This window comes from Saccostrea echinata, unplaced genomic scaffold (assembly GCF_033153115.1).
Source record: "Saccostrea echinata isolate AGI-Se365-2 ecotype Australia unplaced genomic scaffold, CSIRO_AGI_Sech_v1 ptg000046l, whole genome shotgun sequence".
NCBI lineage: Eukaryota > Metazoa > Mollusca > Bivalvia > Ostreida > Ostreidae > Saccostrea > Saccostrea echinata.
Genome location: NW_026889795.1, coordinates 7,563,330 through 7,583,274, shown reverse-complemented (window position 1 = coordinate 7,583,274; position 19,945 = coordinate 7,563,330). Strand labels below are relative to the sequence as shown.

General features: G+C 34.3%; 1 protein-coding gene across 1 annotated transcript in view; it reads left to right on the top strand.

The window, feature by feature from the left end:
- Positions 1 to 19,740, top strand: part of LOC133201995 (uncharacterized) — a 34,004-nt gene extending 14,264 nt beyond the window's left edge. The window contains exons 6-15 of the mRNA XM_061337780.1: positions 12,374 to 12,492; positions 13,176 to 13,306; positions 14,047 to 14,214; positions 15,824 to 15,951; positions 16,822 to 16,973; positions 17,103 to 17,173; positions 17,500 to 17,638; positions 18,431 to 18,712; positions 19,079 to 19,290; positions 19,433 to 19,740. Of these exons, the coding sequence (XP_061193764.1) occupies positions 12,374 to 12,492; positions 13,176 to 13,306; positions 14,047 to 14,214; positions 15,824 to 15,951; positions 16,822 to 16,973; positions 17,103 to 17,173; positions 17,500 to 17,638; positions 18,431 to 18,712; positions 19,079 to 19,263 (1,375 nt within the window). The 3' untranslated portion in view covers positions 19,264 to 19,290; positions 19,433 to 19,740. The remainder of the gene's footprint in view (positions 1 to 12,373; positions 12,493 to 13,175; positions 13,307 to 14,046; positions 14,215 to 15,823; positions 15,952 to 16,821; positions 16,974 to 17,102; positions 17,174 to 17,499; positions 17,639 to 18,430; positions 18,713 to 19,078; positions 19,291 to 19,432) is intronic.
- Positions 19,741 to 19,945: the final 205 nt, after the last annotated feature.

Below are 19,945 nucleotides of genomic sequence, written 5' to 3'. Positions count from 1 at the left end.
ACTTTTTTTATTCTACTTCTGCTAGAAGATGAATAAGATTTAAATCAAAGTCATCAATTTCGATTTCATTAATCTTTTTAGGTTTTATAGGACACAGTTCTATATCTAATGGTTCTGTACTCACACCGTCAGCTAATACTTTTCTTTTACAATAAAAGTAGGAAAAACCATTCCTTACTTGACGATAAGTACATATTTGGTTATTGTGAAGTTTAAAACCCATATTTATACCAAAAGCTTGTTTTTGAGTTTTTAAAACATTTCTAAAAGTAGTCAGGGGTGCTTTTACTCTTTTCTTTGAAATGCCTTTGCACGAAAATTTAAGTTGTGTCACCAAACGTTGTGGAATGTGACGTGATTTCCTAGACCTATATTTCTTAGCGCGTTTAAGTAAGCGCTCCGCCGCTATCATTGCACTGGTATGTTTCTTCTGTATTCTACTAGAGACTATGTAAGTTTTGGAACAAAGACCAATTATTTCGTCCCCTTCGAATTCGATTTTAAAAAGTCCCGGCGTCCTGCGATCGTACTTTGCGTGTTCCTTACAGCAAGTGCGAGGAAACCAATGTCGGTCACAGTCCGCCTCGATCTCTAGGGCGCTAGTACAATAACCGTTGAGACCGCGATCGTAAATCTGTCGCAGTTCAGGTTTTATCACAGACTCAAAGGTGGAACCTGATATTGCCATGTAGGCAGAGTCGGTGTCCATCTCGCAGTATTCAAAGTCTGCACGGTCTACAAATCTATCCATGAAATCATAATAGAATTGTAACATGTGCAGTTTGGCATACTGCAAGATGAAGTAGCCGATCTGAATGGGCAGGTTCAAATTCATCTTTTTTTTTACTTCTTTCTATTTCGTACAATTCCTCATCTTCTATCAAAGTTGTTAATTTTTTAAATAGGGGCTCATTTATTTCCATCATAGCATTCCCTTCCCCTCGAACATATTTGACGATCTGAAATTTTTCCTGATCCATGATGGTGGATCCAAAGGCGCTATTACCTTCTAATTTCCGCGTGTCTGCGATAATAGCTTTAGTAGAATCTATATCACCTTGACGTCGAGCATTACTGACGTCGCTTACAAAAGATTGAAAACATCGTTGTGATGTATATTCCACGGTTTGATATATTTTTGTGATTTCCAGACCATGACTTATATACCACTTGAGCAACGGAGTCGCTATTAATAATTGGCGCGCGCGCATTCCCCCGACTAATAATCGTCTAGGTTTAGTAGACAGGTGAAAGACCTTTGCGTGGTGTTGCATGTGTCTACCTATTGCATCAAACGGAATGTCAGATGTACAGAAGAGAGGACTCATTTCAGAGAAATACTCGTAAGGTGTCATGGTTGAATGACTAAAATGAGCAGGCCATGTATCCGGCACACGAATGTCGCACTCGACCATTCCGAACAATTTATCACTCATCACGGCAACTATTACATCCTCCGAAGTCAAATGACCTTGACTTACATCGGGCTTACGTGAATCTGCGAATTTTTTAAGCCGCAAATTAGACCGGACATTATTCCGGAAAGTGCATTCGCGCATCTCTACTACTTGATAACCTTTTTTTTTTAAGATAAAGCGTTGTTTTGCGAGTTTTCTTTTCACGACTATTCATCAGCTTGTCATCTTGAACATGACGCGTCAACCAACAACGGTGGCCGTGCCAGTAACAGCCTTGAAATTGAAACACGGTGTTGGAGGCTTCGTCATAGCCGTCAACAGGATAACGCCCGATTTTCTTTTCCTTTCCTGAATTCAGTTTGTGTGTAATCTTGTACTGACCACTGTGGTTCAGCCACTCTAACCAATCATAGGCTAGAGAGTATCTATCGCGTTTCTGTGGTTTAAATCCATTCTCCACACGGCGGCGCACGAATGAACCCACAGGCATTTCTTTCCCTATACAGTGTAGATATAGAGCATTAGCATCGAAACCAATAATTTTTCCACAAGGTTTTTCAGAGTTTCCACGAATATAAGTTTTTCCGACCTCATGATAACGATTAAATATGATGCTAGGCCCCCCGATGATATTTTGCTTGATGGTATCATACAAGTCTTCGTTGGCTTGATCAATCAATGCAAAACTCGCCCCCTCCTTTCTACCGCTGTCAAACAACATCCGACGCGCAAGACCGGGGACTGAAATGCTACATTCAAAGATGTCAATTTTACGCTCAAAGTAATATTTTTGTAAATTTTTTACGGCCTGTACGAAAGGTTCGACATCGAGGTTATTATACCAGACCAGAAAATCTCGAAATGATGTCATATTTTTTTCCTCCCACACGTTCTGACAAAAGGCGTATTCTTCGTTCGTGATATTTAAACCTTTCAAGGAGGAATAAAAAGCTTCATGTGGAGGAAGCTCGGGGTAATTTAGTTTTTCAACAGAGTCTAAAAATTGGTAAGGAAAAAACCCTTTACATTCTTGTACATCGAAAGCACGCAAGAACCCTGAGTAATTGATGCCAGGACTCAGATACTGTGTAATATCTAAAAATTTAAATCTACGAGTACTTATGCAGGCATAAGCATTATTTCGCTTGACGGTGAATGCACTCTTGTTCGAATCTAACTCGAGATGTTTGATGAGATAACTTTTGATTAAATTAATGTCATATTTGGCGGAATTGAAACCGATACAAATGATCTGCTCGCAATATTCTTCCATTTCCAACTTTAAATTTTCTATGCATTTCTTTTCTTCATCAATCATTTTATTAACATCGTCTTCGTGTTCGAGGTACTCGGCCATGTCCTCGTCCACAATATTGTCGAAAACAAGGCCATCGAGAGCCTTGAACACATGGACAAATTTTGCTTTTGCTAATTCAGCAGCCCTACTAGCTATTATCGTCATACACTCGAGCATGTTCTTGACCAGAGCGTTTATGTCTGGATCAATGATACAATGCGGTTCAGTGTACCCATCTACGTTAGAACAGATACTAACAGAAATGGGTACATGATTTTCTGTGTATTGATGATTACAAGAACTTTGTACGTTCATTGGAACCAGCATAGACTCAAAGTCATACACTAAAAACCACTCGTATATTCTTTCATTCTCAGGAACACTTATACCGAATTGATCCAATTTGTCAAATATAGTACTTGGAGAATAATGAAAACCCCCTTGAAAATTTCTCTTTGTTTTTCCCGTGCAAACACGCTGATGTCGTTTCATATTCGTGAGATATCTGAAGTGACGATGACAAGTTTTGCACAGAAATTTTTCAGCATAACAATTAAAATTAGAAATGTAAGACAGATGATGTTCATAAAGATTTAAATGTAAAGTGTCTGAAAATTTACATGGGGATTTGTAAATGGACAGCGCCGATTGACTTTCGTTCAATGAAAATACATTTACATTGATTTTGAAGCATTTTTCAAAATAAACTATTTCGTTTAAAGTGATACCCGGAAATGTTCTAGGGTTCGAATCCACTTCTTTTTGATGAGCATTTTGAAATGAGACCCATTGCTGAAATAAAACATCTGTACGAGATTCCAAACCCGAGGGATAGTACCCTTGATGAACTGCCAAACAGCGAAAAGCACACAAATTATCTGTATATATTTGACCCTTCCGGTCCTTTGTCAGCTTGATAATAGATTTTGATTGACTAATATGAGGAGGTAAAATGACTTCCGCATTTCCCAAAACAAAATTCAAATGATATATGACAATGCGTACATTGGTTATTAAATAGGGCTTCCATTTTGTGTCGGGGCGCTGGCGTAATATGTAATTAGTAATATTAAACCGTTGCATTCGCTGCTGCAGTCGATTTAAGTGATCGCGCTGTGACACGTAAATGGGCCTTTGAAAAACTTCTTGATTGTGATAGGCTTTAAAATATCTATATTCTCTTGTTTCTGTATATATCAATATTAGTCCAAATTCTAGATTTAATCTAAAAGCTCTATTTTGGCGATCATAAATCTCGTTGGCTGCTTGCATCATTTCTTCAACAGAAAACTGATTGTCTATGGGAAAGTTATAAATACTACAAACAGTTCCCTCTTGATGACGTCTTAATATAATTGGGGCATTACTTTCATACACCTCTTTCAGTTTGTGATCGACTCTTCCACCTTCTTCCCAAGGAGGAGATCCATTTCCCCATGGTTTGGCTTGTAACCCTCCCTCTCCTACTTGAAAATGCTCATTCATCTGGTGAATAAACAGAGTTCGACGCGAGTCAAATCTCCGATGACATGTTCTGCATGTGTATCGTTCAATTGGTTCCTGAAATATAAAAATTTTGAAATTCCTTTATAAGCTGTCAAATATACAAATAAGTTGCTAAATACTTCACAATCATGATTCATATGTTTAGAAATGAAGAAAAATTAATGCATACCGCATTTTGATTTTCTGCAGAGCTTTGTCTCAGACTGGGTCCTGATACATTTTCTGTAATAAAATATTATGTGATTTAAGAAAAAGAAATGAAATTCAGTAAAAGTTTCAAAAATTTAATAAATATACTAAATCTAATTAGATATTTCTGAAATAATCATACCGCATTTTGATTTTCTGCGGAGCTTTGACTGGGTCCTGGAACATTTTGGTTGTTCTGTAATAAAAGTTTGTGTGATTTAAAAGAATTAAAAACTCAGAAAAAAGTTTCAAAAATCTGATAAATATCTCATACTTAATTAGATATTTCTGAAGTAATCATACCGCATTTTGATTTTCTGCGGAGCTTTGACTGGGTCCTGGAACATTTTGGTTGTTCTGTAATAAAAGATTGTGTGATTTAAAAAGAAATGAAACTCAGAAAAAAAGTTTCAAAAATCTAACAAATATCTCATATCTGATTAGAATTTGTGTGTGTGGGTGTTTTCATTTTGCCTTTGATCGTTAATCTATCTTTTTATTGCCTACAAAATAATTATATGAAGAATTTTATTGTCTGTGTTTATTTTAATATCCCAATTAGTTATATATTCAGAAATTATAACTACAGTAATCTGATTGAATGAAAGGTCTATATTTAACGCATGTCAAAATGCCATTACAACGTAATCATAAGTAGATGTCAACGATATGACTCTGCTTAGAGAAGTTTAGTTTACAGTGTCACTGATCATACTTTTCTTTTACATCCTTATATCGTCTATGAGATAAGAAGGAAAACGGATGCATATTGATTGTATATTGATGAATAATATTCCTATCTGGGGATAGAAAACTTACATATATATATATATATATATATATCAAACAATTTGAGAGAAAACATCTTCATTTCATTTGGATCTGGGATAAAATGACGGCATTAAGCGTAAGTAATGTTTTACGTCATTTATAATTTCATTTGAATATTTGTAAGCTTAATAAATATTTATTAATAATATTTAGTAAATCTAGTCTTTTGTCATTTATTATTATCGATAAATACTTTGATAATGTTTCATAGCAGGGTTCGTATTCACAAGTCAGTAATTTAAATAAAAATGTGTTCTTAATCAAGTAAATGAGTCAATTTTTTAAAATTCAGACCAATGACGTATGGCTTTGCTCAAGGGGTCCAGTTGTCTGGACCCCGAGAAGGGAAACTTTTCCAAACGCTCGGCGGAGGCTAACCTTTGGGGAAGGGGAGGTTAGTACTCACTCACTCTCTCTTAATAATTTCTATGCCTCAGTGCACTTTCCTTTGAAAGTGCATGTTATAATGTCTCTTAAAATCATCTTTCTATAAATTTAAAAGACCGACTTTCATTTTTTTATAACAGTCCGTGACTAACCCCATCATTATTGAGTCAAGTCCCAATGGTCAAGATTCAATCAAAGTAAGTGTTCTATGAACGTTAATTAAATCTTACCCTACATCTTGCTCTGTGTTCCTTTTCACAAAAGTAATCTTTTCCACACCTTTCACAATTTAACAGTTTATCCCGGTGATCTTTCAGCATATGCATGCGTCGTTGAATTGTAGTTTTAAAATATTTCTCGCAGTGAGAACATTTTGTTTTCTTCTCGCATGTTTTTACGTGACGTTTAAAGTTATCTTTGCGATTAATTTTCTTTCCACAAAATTTACACTCTAACGATACATTGTCTACATGTAATTTCATGTGACGTCTTCTTGTAAATTCATTACAAAATTTCTTGCCGCACTCAGTACAAGTGTATTCCATGACAAGAAGTGAAAGAGTAACCCGTTCTTGTCCTATATATTCAATTTCTTATGACTTTGTTTAACTAACACTTTGAATTATGTTATTATTATTAATATTTACAATACATTTCATAATAAAACATCCTTGTTTGGGTAATACAGTTCCCGGATACGTCTTTCTCCAACTGTTTTAAAAATTTGATAGGAACGGAAGGTTAACATTGCCTTACATAAAAAATTCATAACATCCTTGTTCGTTAATAGTTCCCGGATATGTCTTTAATAATTCTCCAATTATCTAAAAATTTTATAGGAACGGGAGAGTTGACGTTGCCTTACATAAAAAAACATAATATAACATCCTTGTTTGTTTAATACAATCTTTCTCCGATTGCTAACGAATAGACTACTGTAAGAATTCTTTCTTTTTTTCAGTCCCTCCAGTCTCAATTAAATGCAATTGAGGAAAAACTCTCAAACATACTCTGTCAACTAGACAAAATGAGAGAGGAAATGAAGCCAAGGAGAATTCTTCGTAAATTATAACATTGTAAATAGAGAAAATGTTAAATAAAGATAACAAAAAGTTTCTATGTAGATTTAGTTCTTTTAATTTCACCAATAATTCAAACAATCACAATAAAGGTTACAAGACAATTCAGATTTTAATCATTACAAAAAATATCTGAGGAAAAAAATATTGATAATTTCGTTTACAGTTTTTTTTTCTTCTCCAGACTCGGTACTTTAATAACTTTGGTGCAAGGGGAATGATATGACAAGTATTTTGTTTATATACATATTTTTTTCAATCAGAAAAATAAATAATTTAACAAATAATGCTTAATGTAGTAATAGAGATCGATATGTGGTGGTCAGGAGAGGAAAGAACTAACTTTCAAAAGATATGATTATTTAACAAAACAGTGACAAAATTTTAGTTTTCAAAGAAAAGATGTGACAAAATTTCAAAGAAAAGTCATGAAATTTGTAATAATCAAGAATAGTTCGTGTATCAAAAAATGCAGTCCATTTCAAAATATATACAATCAAAGGGTAGGTCTATTGGGAGGTCTAAGTCTGGTTGAACGGCGCAGCTGCTGCTTGGGTTGAGGGACCGGTGGAGGTGTGGGTGGACGAGGAGGTTGTCCGACTGGGTGGTCATCATGAATCCGTCGTCCACGTAGTTTGTCCAAAAAGTAGAATACTGCAAAAAATTAATCGTTTTAAATTCCCTCATTACGACAGCATCAAACTCCGTAAGGGATTGGGACTCGATGTCAATTCTAGGTTGTTGACACTTTCTCCGACTGGCGCACGTTACGACATAGGACGACAAAAGTATCAGAAGAGTTGTCACGCCAATGCTAACATGTATCCATGGTTTGTCTAAATATACGAAAAATTTTTTTAAAAAATTTAGTAGCTAGTTATTTGTGGAGGGGGAAACTTTAGAAGCGAAGCTAGTTAATTCTGAGGAAAAAAAATTGTAAGCAAATTTTTTAACTTCAATAATATAAAATACTTACTGAATGTGATTGCAACCAGTTCAACCGTCCTTGTAATGTTCTGGGAGGATGCGGTGAAGGTGTCTACAGTCCAGGTGCTCTGATGTTTGTTCTAAAAAATAAGGTTGCTTGAATTAATTTTAATTCTAAAAAAAAAAAAAAAAAAAAAAAAAAATTACAATTAGTCTATTTACCTGACATGTCTGTCCATTCATCTGAATAGTCGTCCAAGAGTTCCTTAGAATTTCTTCACATTTCACGTTTGAGTGGTGGACAATAAATCTCTCGAGATGCTGAAATTTTAGCAAATTGACATCCCCTCTCAATCTACTGATGATGGCGACTGTTGTAGCCTTAAAGTTCCCCTCTTCAAACTCCTTGAAGTCCCTACAGCGAACTGTCCCTCCATCAATCTGACATTGCGCATTGGCATGCGCCAGCAATACATGTACAAGAATCAACACTAGCATTGTCTTTCCAATTTCAATAAGTTCCAAAGATAGAGTCGAAAATCTCTGCCCATCCCTTTTATAATAAATGATAACCCGTTCAAATAAGGGATGGAATAGATTATTGTTGGATATAAAAAATTACGATATTATCATTATTATCTTTGATTTTAATTAATTAAATTTTGGTGACAGCATTTTTCATACTATATACATCAAATATAGAACTTTTATCTAAATAAATAACTAAAACCTTTAAAAGGAATACTTAACACCCCTTACTATTAAAATGGAACTTCTCCCTGACCATTGGAAGTGTCTATGTAGGTGTAGTGGTGAAAGAGTTTGAAAAGTTCAAATTGGAGACAAAGAGAAAATATAACTGATTTACTAATGCGTTAATTATTAAGAATAATGAAAGTAATAGATATGTAATTTAAATATATTTTAATTTAATAGAGATAAAAAGGTCTTGTTTCGTAAAATTCAATCCTGTCGCCTCTTTCTAAAAGTAGAGTCACCCTGGCGCTAGCGCCTCCTTTGATGCTAGCCGAAAACTGTCCCTCTTCTAGCGGACCAGCTGCACGCGTTTGGGTGTTATGTCATGTGCATATTTGTCTGTCTGGTAGGTTTGATGGGGGTAGTTATACACAGTACATTTTAGGGAGATTAGAACTGAAGATTACAACTAAATTCTCATAATTATATTATCTTTTATTTATCCATTAATAGTAAATAATGACATTATTTAAAACTGACATTGTTTTTATTTCACTTGTCATAATTAGTATCATTATCTGGTTGTCGAGCATTTACATCGGTCATCCTTCAAACCGGACTGTGTCCAAATAAAACCTTAGTGCGTAATTCTACGTTATAAACTTTGGATGATATACACATTTCGATAGAATGCTATAAGAAGTCCCCCCCCCCCTTCCCATTCATGAAGATACACGAGTAAATCAAATCTATTTTAAGACACTTCCAATAGACGGAGAAGTAAAATAGATTTTAAAATCATATTAAAATATAGTAATAGTTTTACTTATCTTTACTTATCAAGTTAATCCCCCCCCCTCCCCAACCATCTCACTTTTGAGAGAAGACATTATCTGAAAGAAAATAAAGGGAAAAAATTTAAATGAAAAAAAAAACCCAGTCTATTTTAAACATATAATATCGTTCATAATTAATCAGTATAAGAATTTACCTGTTGGAGTGCCGCTTCGACAGAGCGGGCACCTGCTGTCCTGCAGCAAACGAAAACATTGCATACAGCATACTAATTGTTTGCACGTATAACATACACAACTGCAGAGTTTTTTTTCACAACACATTCTGCAGGTAAAAGAAGTGAGCGGGAATCGCATATACATATATCCCCACTTCATACTTCCTTTTTTACTTGTTCTTTGGGGATCCATAATAATACGTTCTTATTAATGTGTTGTTGGGTGTATAATGGTAGGTGTTTTTTTTTATATATATAAAAAGCGTTTTTGAATATGTAATTTTAGTTTATTATTACTTCAATTATTTTAAAACCAACGCTAATTCAAATACTACACGGGTAATCATTTTGAGAAGATGTAAAAACATCCTAATCGTTGACTAAGACAACAACTTTATTGAGGTACATATGGATAAGGTGAAAGTCGTGACAATTATAATCATAATATTGTGGGAATTAAATGAGTTTAACAGATTTATCTGTGTATACAATTCGTGTTGATTGATAAATGTCAATTCTTTTTATCCACTGACACTACATGTATCATCTACTATTCAAGTTCCAATCGTCATTGACTTAAGAAATATTTATAACCATCCGGGTTTAATTTCCCATATAACCTAATTATCATCACTATATTCATAATCACACCTAACTATTGCTAATAACCAACCAGGTTTGTTTCCTTCATTACCTCATTTTCATCAATAATTAACATCCGGATAACATCCGTGGGCCTGTTTAGAGCATGATTCACCATAGATATGTGCACCTCAAAAACTTGCACCTCAAAGTAGCATAAAAACGATCACTATATACTACTGATTTTGTTTTGAGTAAGGTGTTAAAGAATTGTACAATAATGCTTTATGTATAATACAAAACGTACTTTCATAGTTTTTATTAGTTAAATACGATCGGGTCTAGAATCGAGGAAAACAAAATGAAAACCTTCTTAGAATGTCTAAAAGACGTGAAGAGTATACTTATCAAAACAAATTTAATTGATCATTCAAATGAATGTCCACTGTAATTAATTTTGTAAAGGGCTCAATTTCAGAATAAATTATTATATCTTGGGTTGTACATAAAATTAATTAAATTAATTAATTACCTAGGAAAATTGTCTTTGGCAATATTTGTTTATATTTTAAAAACATTGTATCAAAGATTATAATCATATCTGTTATTAGGCAGATAATTGTAATTTATTACATTGAAATCTGAACAGTATACCGTTACGACTGTATCTTGCCTTTGGCAAGACGACTGGTTCCTCAGTTGGAGCTACTATAAATACATATGTTTCATTTGTTAAAATAATAAAATTATATATAAAATAAAATTTCTTATTGTACAACTACAAAAGTATTCATACAATTTTACTTCCAATATAAGTATACCTACGCTAAACCTTTCGTGAGAGTAGGATGACGCATATTTAAAATAAAACAGATTTTATTTATTTTATCGAATATTCGAATATATTCGAATACTGTCATTGAATATTCGAATATGAATTATTGACAAAATTGACATCCCTAAAAAATACACATAATTATTAAGCTTAATATTATCGGAATTAATTGCAAGCATGTCCATGTAGAAGGGGAAGGGGGGGTTACATATCTTGTAAGTTGTAAATAAATTTTTAAGCGATTTTTAAACCGCTACTTGGTATCAATGATAACATCCTTTAAAGGGAATATTGACGACTACCCTCGCTCATCTCGAAAATCTTAAGCAGAATTTAATTCTAATGAATCACTTTCGACTTCTTTATCAAAATTTTCCCGAACTTTTTCGTAGACCTCTGACTTTTCCCTTAGTTCTATAACACTCGGAACTCGAGAGTTACACGCTAGGTGTCGTTTTTGCATCACTTCCGTAATTTCTACTCTGACATTTCCAAATCTTGTAGCATTTTTCACGTTTGACGATGAATACTCGGATTATTATGGGATGCCTGGGCAATTAAATAGCACGATTAAAGACAAAAATATCTACCGAAACAAGATATCATGACACATTTCGGTGACATGTATTAGGTAAATGATATTTCGGGCCTGATATCCAAGAGGGGTCCAGTGTAAACAGATGGAAGTGACTTACCTTCTCTATTTTATAATACCGCGGGTATGATTTTTTAGTAAAACGTTAATTCTGCGTTATTTTTTTGGATTTTTCTTATGGAATACATTGTAAATGTGTACTAGAAGAATAATTTATGAAAAAAATACATAAAAATATTTTTTGACCTGTGGGGCATATTGGAGGGGGGGGGGGGTTCCTGTCCACAAGTACCTGTGGCATCCCTAGCTTACCTTTGACTGTCCATTCCGTAAACAATGAACATGTCATTGTATGTGTGATACCTGTCATTTTGTACATTTTAAATTTAATTTTCAAAACAAAGGAAATCATGTTTTAAGTATGAGAAAGGCCTCAAACTGTCCATTCTGTGAGAGAAAGAACTAATCTCGGGCCTACGGCCCTCGATTAGTTCTTTCTCTCACAGAATGGACAGTTTTCGGCCTTTCTCCTTTACAGAAAAAAAAATCTCTGTAATTCATCAAGGTTGACTGATATACACTTACCAAAACCAGCTCATATCTATAAACATGTAGGAAAAAACATTTTTGGAAATCCGAGTTCGCCAGAATGACTGACAGACAGACGGAGAGTAAGCCTAAGACCCCCTAGATTCATCTGTAGAGTAGGTAGTTTAGCTGTTTGTTGTCATTAACGTCTATGGTCCGTTGTGTTGAATTATACATACAGTTTAATGTTACTCTACATTTTGCTTTGAGTTTCTTTAACTTTTTCCATATTCATTACGTTTCATATTCATTGTAAGAAATGTATATATATTCGTTAAGAGTTATAAATATAGAAAGTCCTATCCGGGGCTAATTTATTTCCTAGCTTACCCAGCTAAAACAGCAGGAACTAAGTTTTCCTCATAAAATAGGCGCACCTATATTTTAAATAAATACAAGACATTAATTAAGAATCTCTTTTTTTATTTCAGATTTTCACAAAACCTTGATACAGATAATTGTGTGACAACAAAACGAAACTATGACGGAACTATATCAACTTTGGCAGAACCCTACAATAATGCACTTGTGAACGGTAAAACTAGATATTGTAAGTGTCTAATAATGGTCATCCTGCTTTACTTGTAAACGGTAAAACTAGATATTATAAGTGTTTAATAATGATCATCCAGGTTACGGTAAAACTAGATATTGTACGAGTCTAATAATTGTCACTCAGCTTTACTTGTGAACGGTAAAACTAGATATTGTAAGTGTCTAATAATGGTCATACAGCTTAACTTGTGAACGGTAAAACTAGATATTGTAAGTGTCTTATAATTGTCATCCAGCTTTACATGTGAACGGTAAAACTAGATTTTGTAAGTCTCTATAATGGTCATCCAGCTTCACTTGTGAACGGTAAACTAGATATTGTAAGTGTCTAATATTTGTCATCCTGCTTTACATGTGAATGGTAAAACTAGATATTGTAAGTGTCTAATAATGGTCACCCAACTTTACTTGTGAACGGTTAAACTAGATATTATAAGTGTCTAATAATGGTCATCTAGTTTCACTTGAGAATACTTCTGTTCTTCTAGTCTTCCTTTTTTGTTTTTTACTGAAACCCCAATTTAATATAGTCTAACATGATGCCTTTATTATTTTTCATTGCCGAGTTTTTCTCTACATTGTATATATTGATGCCTTGATTGAATCATAAATAATCTTATGTAATAAAGTCGTCCAGGCTGTAATCTTAATGATATTTTTTAATTTAATTTATCCTAGTTTCTGAGCAATACTCTGAGAGGCAGCGTTTATTGCCATTGGAAGTTTTCAACATCTCGTCCAATACTTATAATAGATTCCGTCTGATAAACTCTGGTATGACAGGCAGCTTTAGAATCTCAATAGACAGCGTAAGTATTTAGTCTCACCAGGGAATAACAATTACATTTAATTTACATTAGATTTTCATTGTGCACTTTATCATCTGTAGTGATCTCTGTCGCAGCATGTTTTCTCCTGTTCTCTGTCCATGGCTTCTGTTCTTTTTCTTTTGTGAACATCCGTACATAACTCTCATAGATTAAATTCAGAAGTTATGGTTCAACAAAAAAAAATTCTATATATATTTATGTTTATCCAAAACTTTATATAGACGAAACAAATCCGACACTTTAAACCATTAATTGTATGCTTTACAGTGCGACTAAATTAAATTGTGTTTAAATTTTTATATTTACATTTCCACATGTTTTCCCTTAAATAACACAATCTAAGCGAGGCGTTTTTAATTCTGTGTATAAACAGGTTCGTCACGTGTCCTTTAATTTATTGTTTAGTCATAAACAATTGACGTAATTTAACAGTGACGTCATACGTGGTAGAAACGTTCAACGGATTCAATTCATACCGTTGAGGTTTGATCATTTTAAGGTTTTGAATTTTTAGTGCATAATTTACATTATGTCAGTCTCTAATGTAAATATAAACTACAGTGTATAAGGTATCATTTTTAACTTTTATCGGGATGTAAATGCGGGTCGGCATGTGATCAAATCTACCATTCGGGCTTTATGGAATTTGATCACACGACCAACCTGCATTTACATCCGAATAAATGTTTTAAAATTATACCTTTTCTTTATCAATGAAGCACAAGCTTTTGCTAATTGCATCGGACGGTGTTGATCTTGTCCCTGTTGAGATAGACTTCCTTATTATCAACCCTGGGGAAACTTATGACGTCATTCTGTACGCCAATTCCATAGCAGGAAACTACTGGATACGAGTAGAAACAACGGTAGTCATGGATGTACATTTTGTGAGTTGTGGTCCTCATTGAGAATATGAAACAAAAAAAAAATTAAGAAAAAATTACGCATATTATAGCAATAATTTACTTATATGTTTATAGAACCATTTCCGTGTATTTACTTTATTTTTTTTTAATCCAAGTGTGTTGCAAACATGAGGTTTAGATCACCTTCATACACAGGGTTATGCTATCATACCAGAAGTATAGATCAGCTTCATACACAGGGTTATGCTATCATACCAGAAGTATAGATCAGCTTCATACACAGGGTTATATCATACCAGAAGTATAGATCAGCTTCATACACAGGGTTATATCATACCAGAAGCATGGATCAGCTTCATACACAGGGTTATATCATACCAGAAGTATAGATCAGCTTCATACGCAGGTGTGTTAAGGAAGCACTAAGATAATCTAACTTGACTAAATCAGTGATACAATATGACGTCATAGTAGGCTAGATGACGTCAATTTTAGAGCACAAGTTTTCTTAATATTGCTTTTTAGAGATATACTTTAACTCCTAAAAATGAATAGAAACTTGCAAATATTAACAAAAATAAATGTTTTTATTTTGTTATGCTGTATCTATCACTTGAATTAAAAACTCCGACCAATGACATCATAACTGTTCAACAAGTAACTTGAGAATTGATCATGTTGTGTAACGAGAATTTGGCTAAGACGGCATGTAAAAAGATACATAAAAGGGGGTTTAGAAGCAAATATCGTGAATATTGAGTGTGATTCATGTGAAGTTAAAGTTTGTTAAACAGGTATGCTAATTGATTTTCATCGATTATATTTTCTATTGAAGACAATCAGCTATTTACGTATCCCAGCCGGCCTTTCCTCTGTCATTCGAGACAACAATAATGCAAAAGAACAACACCAAGCTAGATACTTCAAAACATAAGATTTGTACACATCGAAAGCTTGTATTCTATAATACTTGGAAAGTGCTGCTAGAATCGTTAGGTAAACACGGTTTGAAGAAATATCGCGGGTTATATGTATAAAGAGCAAAACACTGGGTAAGGTTTCATGCGAATATGTGGAATAATTATTTTCCCGACCGGACAGTGGGATTCTAGCAGCACTTTTTAGGCATAAGAAATGTTTTTCAACTATATTATTTTCTCAAAGAAATTATCTAACCCCGGGGTATTGTTGTTCTGTTTACTTTTTTATTAAGGAATATTTTGCTATTAATAGCAGTCACGTGATGACGTTGTGGTGGTGCACTTCTTGGCCGCAGACACTCTGTTGTCTTTATGCCATAGTTAATAATAGTTTACGTTTTATCGGCGACTTTGATAAATTATCAAACTTAATTCTCTTTAAAAAGTCTAAATTTCCTGAAAAACAATGTGTATGCTTCCTTAACATACCCGCGTACACAGGGTTATATCATACCAATGTAAATATTCTATGTAGGAATAAAATGTGTGTAGGGATAAAGTGGTCCAGTTGTTAAATATTAGAAAAATACGAGTTGTTATAGTTGCATATGGAATATAACATTACAATGGTGAAATTCTTTCTTAAAAATTAAATATCTAATCTCTATCGTGTATTTTATCTTAATTGTTATATCTTCTACCTTTTGCAGAATCCAATACAACAAAATGTAAGCTTTGCTCAGCTTCATTATAAAGAAGCAGACGATGAACTTCCCAAATCAGAAGAGAGAAAATGTTCCGTAATAGAGCCCTGTGTAATGGCCAACTGCCAATGGAGGTTTGAGATATAACTATCACTTAATAACTTAATGCAAAAGGATATACCTGGTGAACTACTTTAAACCAGGTCCAGATACCGTCTTTAAGGTTGTTCCAAAAATCTTGTGTAATGTTTGCTCTTTACCATCAGAAAGATATTTTCATAAAATATTCAAATTTAGACTGAATAAGTTTGTTTTAATCTTCATAGGTTACTACTCAATAAGCATGTTACCAGAATGGATAAACATTAACTTGTACATAGATAAACCATAACTTGTACTGAGATGAACATTAACTTTAACATGGATAAACATTGACTTGTGTCGCCCGCGTGGTGCCTACTCTAGAGTCGCGAAGAAAGAAGTTGATCCTTACGTTGCGGGTTCGAATCCCACTGTGGGACGTGGAGACCGGTCCTTCGGATGAGACTGTATAAACCGAGGTCCCGTGTCGCAGTAGGTGCTGGCACGATAAAGATCCCTCACGCTCAATGGCCGTAAGTGCCGAGCTTAGGACAAAATTTGCAGCTCTCCACCGGCAAGTGGTGGCGTCTCCATATGAGTGAAAAATTCTCGAGAGGGACCTTAAACAACAAACAAACAAACAAACAATAACTTGTACATAGATAAACATTAACTTGTACATAGATAAACATTAGCTTGTACATAAACTTGTACATAGATAAACATTAACTTGTACATAGATAAACATTAACTGTACTGAGATAAACATTAATTTGTACTGAGATAAACCATAACTTGTATTGAGATAAACATTAACTTGTACTAAGATGAACATTAACTTGTACTGAGATAAACATTAACTTATACATGGATAAACATTAACTTGTGCATGAATAAACATTAACTTGTACATTCATTTACAGCCCTGATAGTATGGCAAGGATAGAACCATCTGTCAAGTGTCTTTCCATAGCAGACCTTAAGGCGTCATCGATCAGCAGGATGTTAAACCCTGTCTCCATTCCAGATTCTCCAGATGATTTCCAAGAGATTTTTCTCAATTTTCATTTTACGGGTTAATAAGAAATGACAATTCCATGATTTTCTTTATTGATTAAGTAGAATTATGACACCAGGAAAATCTGCATTAAGAAATTTTATTCCAATTTTGTTAAATCTAAAATTGCGGACACTTGCTTTTCAGGGAACGGTGTTAAGCGTGCCCGCCCAGCAGTGAATGCAATCCACTACAAATCTCCACCAACTCCACTTCTGGTATGATGGATTTGATCTGAAATCATAGGATTTTTTTTTATATGAGTTCACAAAGAAGTTGCAACCAGATCTGTGAATATGAATAAACGGAGTCTGTTTCATTTTTTTAAATGATATCTTGCAGTTCAATAATTATTGTGCAAGAGAATAAAAGAATTCGTTTGTCAGTTGAATATCTTGCAAAAGGTTGTAAAATTTGATTTCCTTTTAAGTGTATATTTCTCAACCCTTTTTTTAATTATTATTGTGTTCAATAATGATTAGTAACAAATGTACAAAAAATTTACACAGCCAGATTTAGAAAGCTTTATTTTTGTTGTTTGAAGATTTCTCCAGATATTGTAAAAGACAAGAGTATTGTATGTAACAACGAACACATGGAGAACTGTGGTGAATACTGCCAATGCACTCACGTCGTTAAACTTGAAACCAAGAAAACCACACAACTTGTTCTTATTGCAGAAAGTGAGTACCATCCATCTCAAATATACATTCTAATAAATCCCGAATTGATATCTTTGCATGATTGTCCTATGGGTGTACAATAAAACCGATTACACTTTTTCTCTATTAAACAAATGAAAATCATTTTAAAGCAGATTGATCAGGGAACATGTTGATGATGATTGTCAGATCAACTTATTTTATACCGGAAAATCACTTAATTTTGGAAGGTTGATTGTATATTGTTTTACGTCCCATTCGAGAATCTTTCACTCATATAGAGACGTCACCATATACCGGTGAAGGGCTTCAAATTTTGACCTTTACTCGGCACTCAGGGCCATTGAGCAGTGAGGGATCTTTATCGTGCCAACGCCTGCCGTGATACGGGGCCTCGGTTTTTAAGGTCTCATCCGAAGGACCCGCAACTTTCACTTCAAAGTGCCGAGCGCATGGCGAAGGAACAGTTGCTACCTATTTTTTATCGACTTAGGTCTGTCGCGGCCGAGATTCGAACTCACGACCTCCCGATCACGGAGCGAGCGCTCTACCGACTGAGCTACCGTGAACGGTAATTTTGGAAGGGGGGATTTTTGTTGTATTTTGGTACAAATATATGAACAGAGTCCCAAATAGATGTCCTACACGAAACCTAAAATTTCATATGTATCATAAGTGAACTTTCTTCAACGACAAATTCAAATATCTTATCTCCATAATATCTTCCCAAAAATACATTTTTTTTTATTTTACAGTACTTATTGCACATACAAGGGTCGGTATATCATTTTCGTTTTTAAAATGATTTTAAAGATGGCTTACAGACAGGAACTTCACATCCCGTTCACCTACACGGAAATCGTTTCCAAGTTCTGAAAATTGGTCATGCAGTTTTAAACAAAACAACTGGATTTGTACAAGATGCCAACCAAGACATTCAATTTTCGCAGAACTTCAGCAAAGCAAAATGGCGGGATTCAACCTGGAGGAATGGTAACGTTCCAGATCTGAAGATAGAAAATCCTCCACTCAAGGATACGGTGGTGGTACCAAACAGAGGCTACGTTGTAGTGAGGCTACAAACTGACAACCCAGGTAATTCAAATGAGACGAAATTCATCCTAACTTTGAAAAAATGATATTTCCATTGTCCGACCATGACATAGGGAATAAGGTGAGTGTGATCGGTTGACAGGGGATGCTTACTCCCCCAAGACAGCTGATCCCACCTCTGATGATATTTTAGAAGTCATATTTTGCCGTGCTCCTTATTTATGCTTTTTAAATGGTTTTCTCGGCTTGATTACTGTTCATTATTTTGATCCAGATTTCATTGCAATTCTCGATAGGGACGTTAAACAACATACAAACAAACAAACATATTTCATTGCGATTTAGTTTCAATGTAAACTTGAAACTTTTAATGTAATTGCTTAATAATGAAACATAAATGTATTATAGGATTCTGGCTTCTTCATTGTCACCTTGAAACGCACATGAACATCGGAATGGCTGTAGTTCTACAAGTAGGCGAGCTATATGAAATGCCAGAACTTCCCTCACATTTTCCTAAATGTTCGAACTTCCATTTAGACTCGGTCTCTTTACCTCTATCTAATTCCATTAAACCGGATGGAACTCTTTAAAAGATACAAGGATTTTTTTAAGTCTAGGTATTTTAATTTGGTATGCTATAAACTCTCTCTCTCTCTCTCTTGTTCTGTAAATCAATCATAATGAATGGGTCTTACTATGTCCTTTTTACAGTGCGTTTGTTAATATATGTTATAACTGTTTTGATTTTAACTATTTCAGCTCTTTATAGTGCACCGCAGTGTAAAAGTGTAAAGCAAGCAGAATGGAGATGTTAAGGTTTTGACAATAAACTACACACTTTTTTCGTTGTTTTCATCACTGTTTTCGTCTTCTTCCAAAGTTTCTGGTTTTCATCTTCAGTGAAAAATGTCTTATCTGACATGCAATGAGAGACAACATTTATATCAGAATAGACAATGTGTCTAGATCTGGTTACAATAGACAATGTGTCTAGATCTGGTTACAATAGACAATTTGTCTAGATCTGGTTACAAAGTGTAAAGAACATAGAAAATAGTACCAGTGGTCGGAATTCACAGTAAAACCGATTGCAGAGGTTTCGGGTTCGACACTTTTCACTTGATAATTTTTGCCGGGAGACAGTGTCCCTTTGCAGATGCAGTGGTTTCAAAGATGTCATTAAATCTACTATAATCAGGAATCAAGCTAAATATGAATGTTCTGTAGATTAGATGTAAATATTTAAGAGAGAATGTCACGAATCATCAAGCT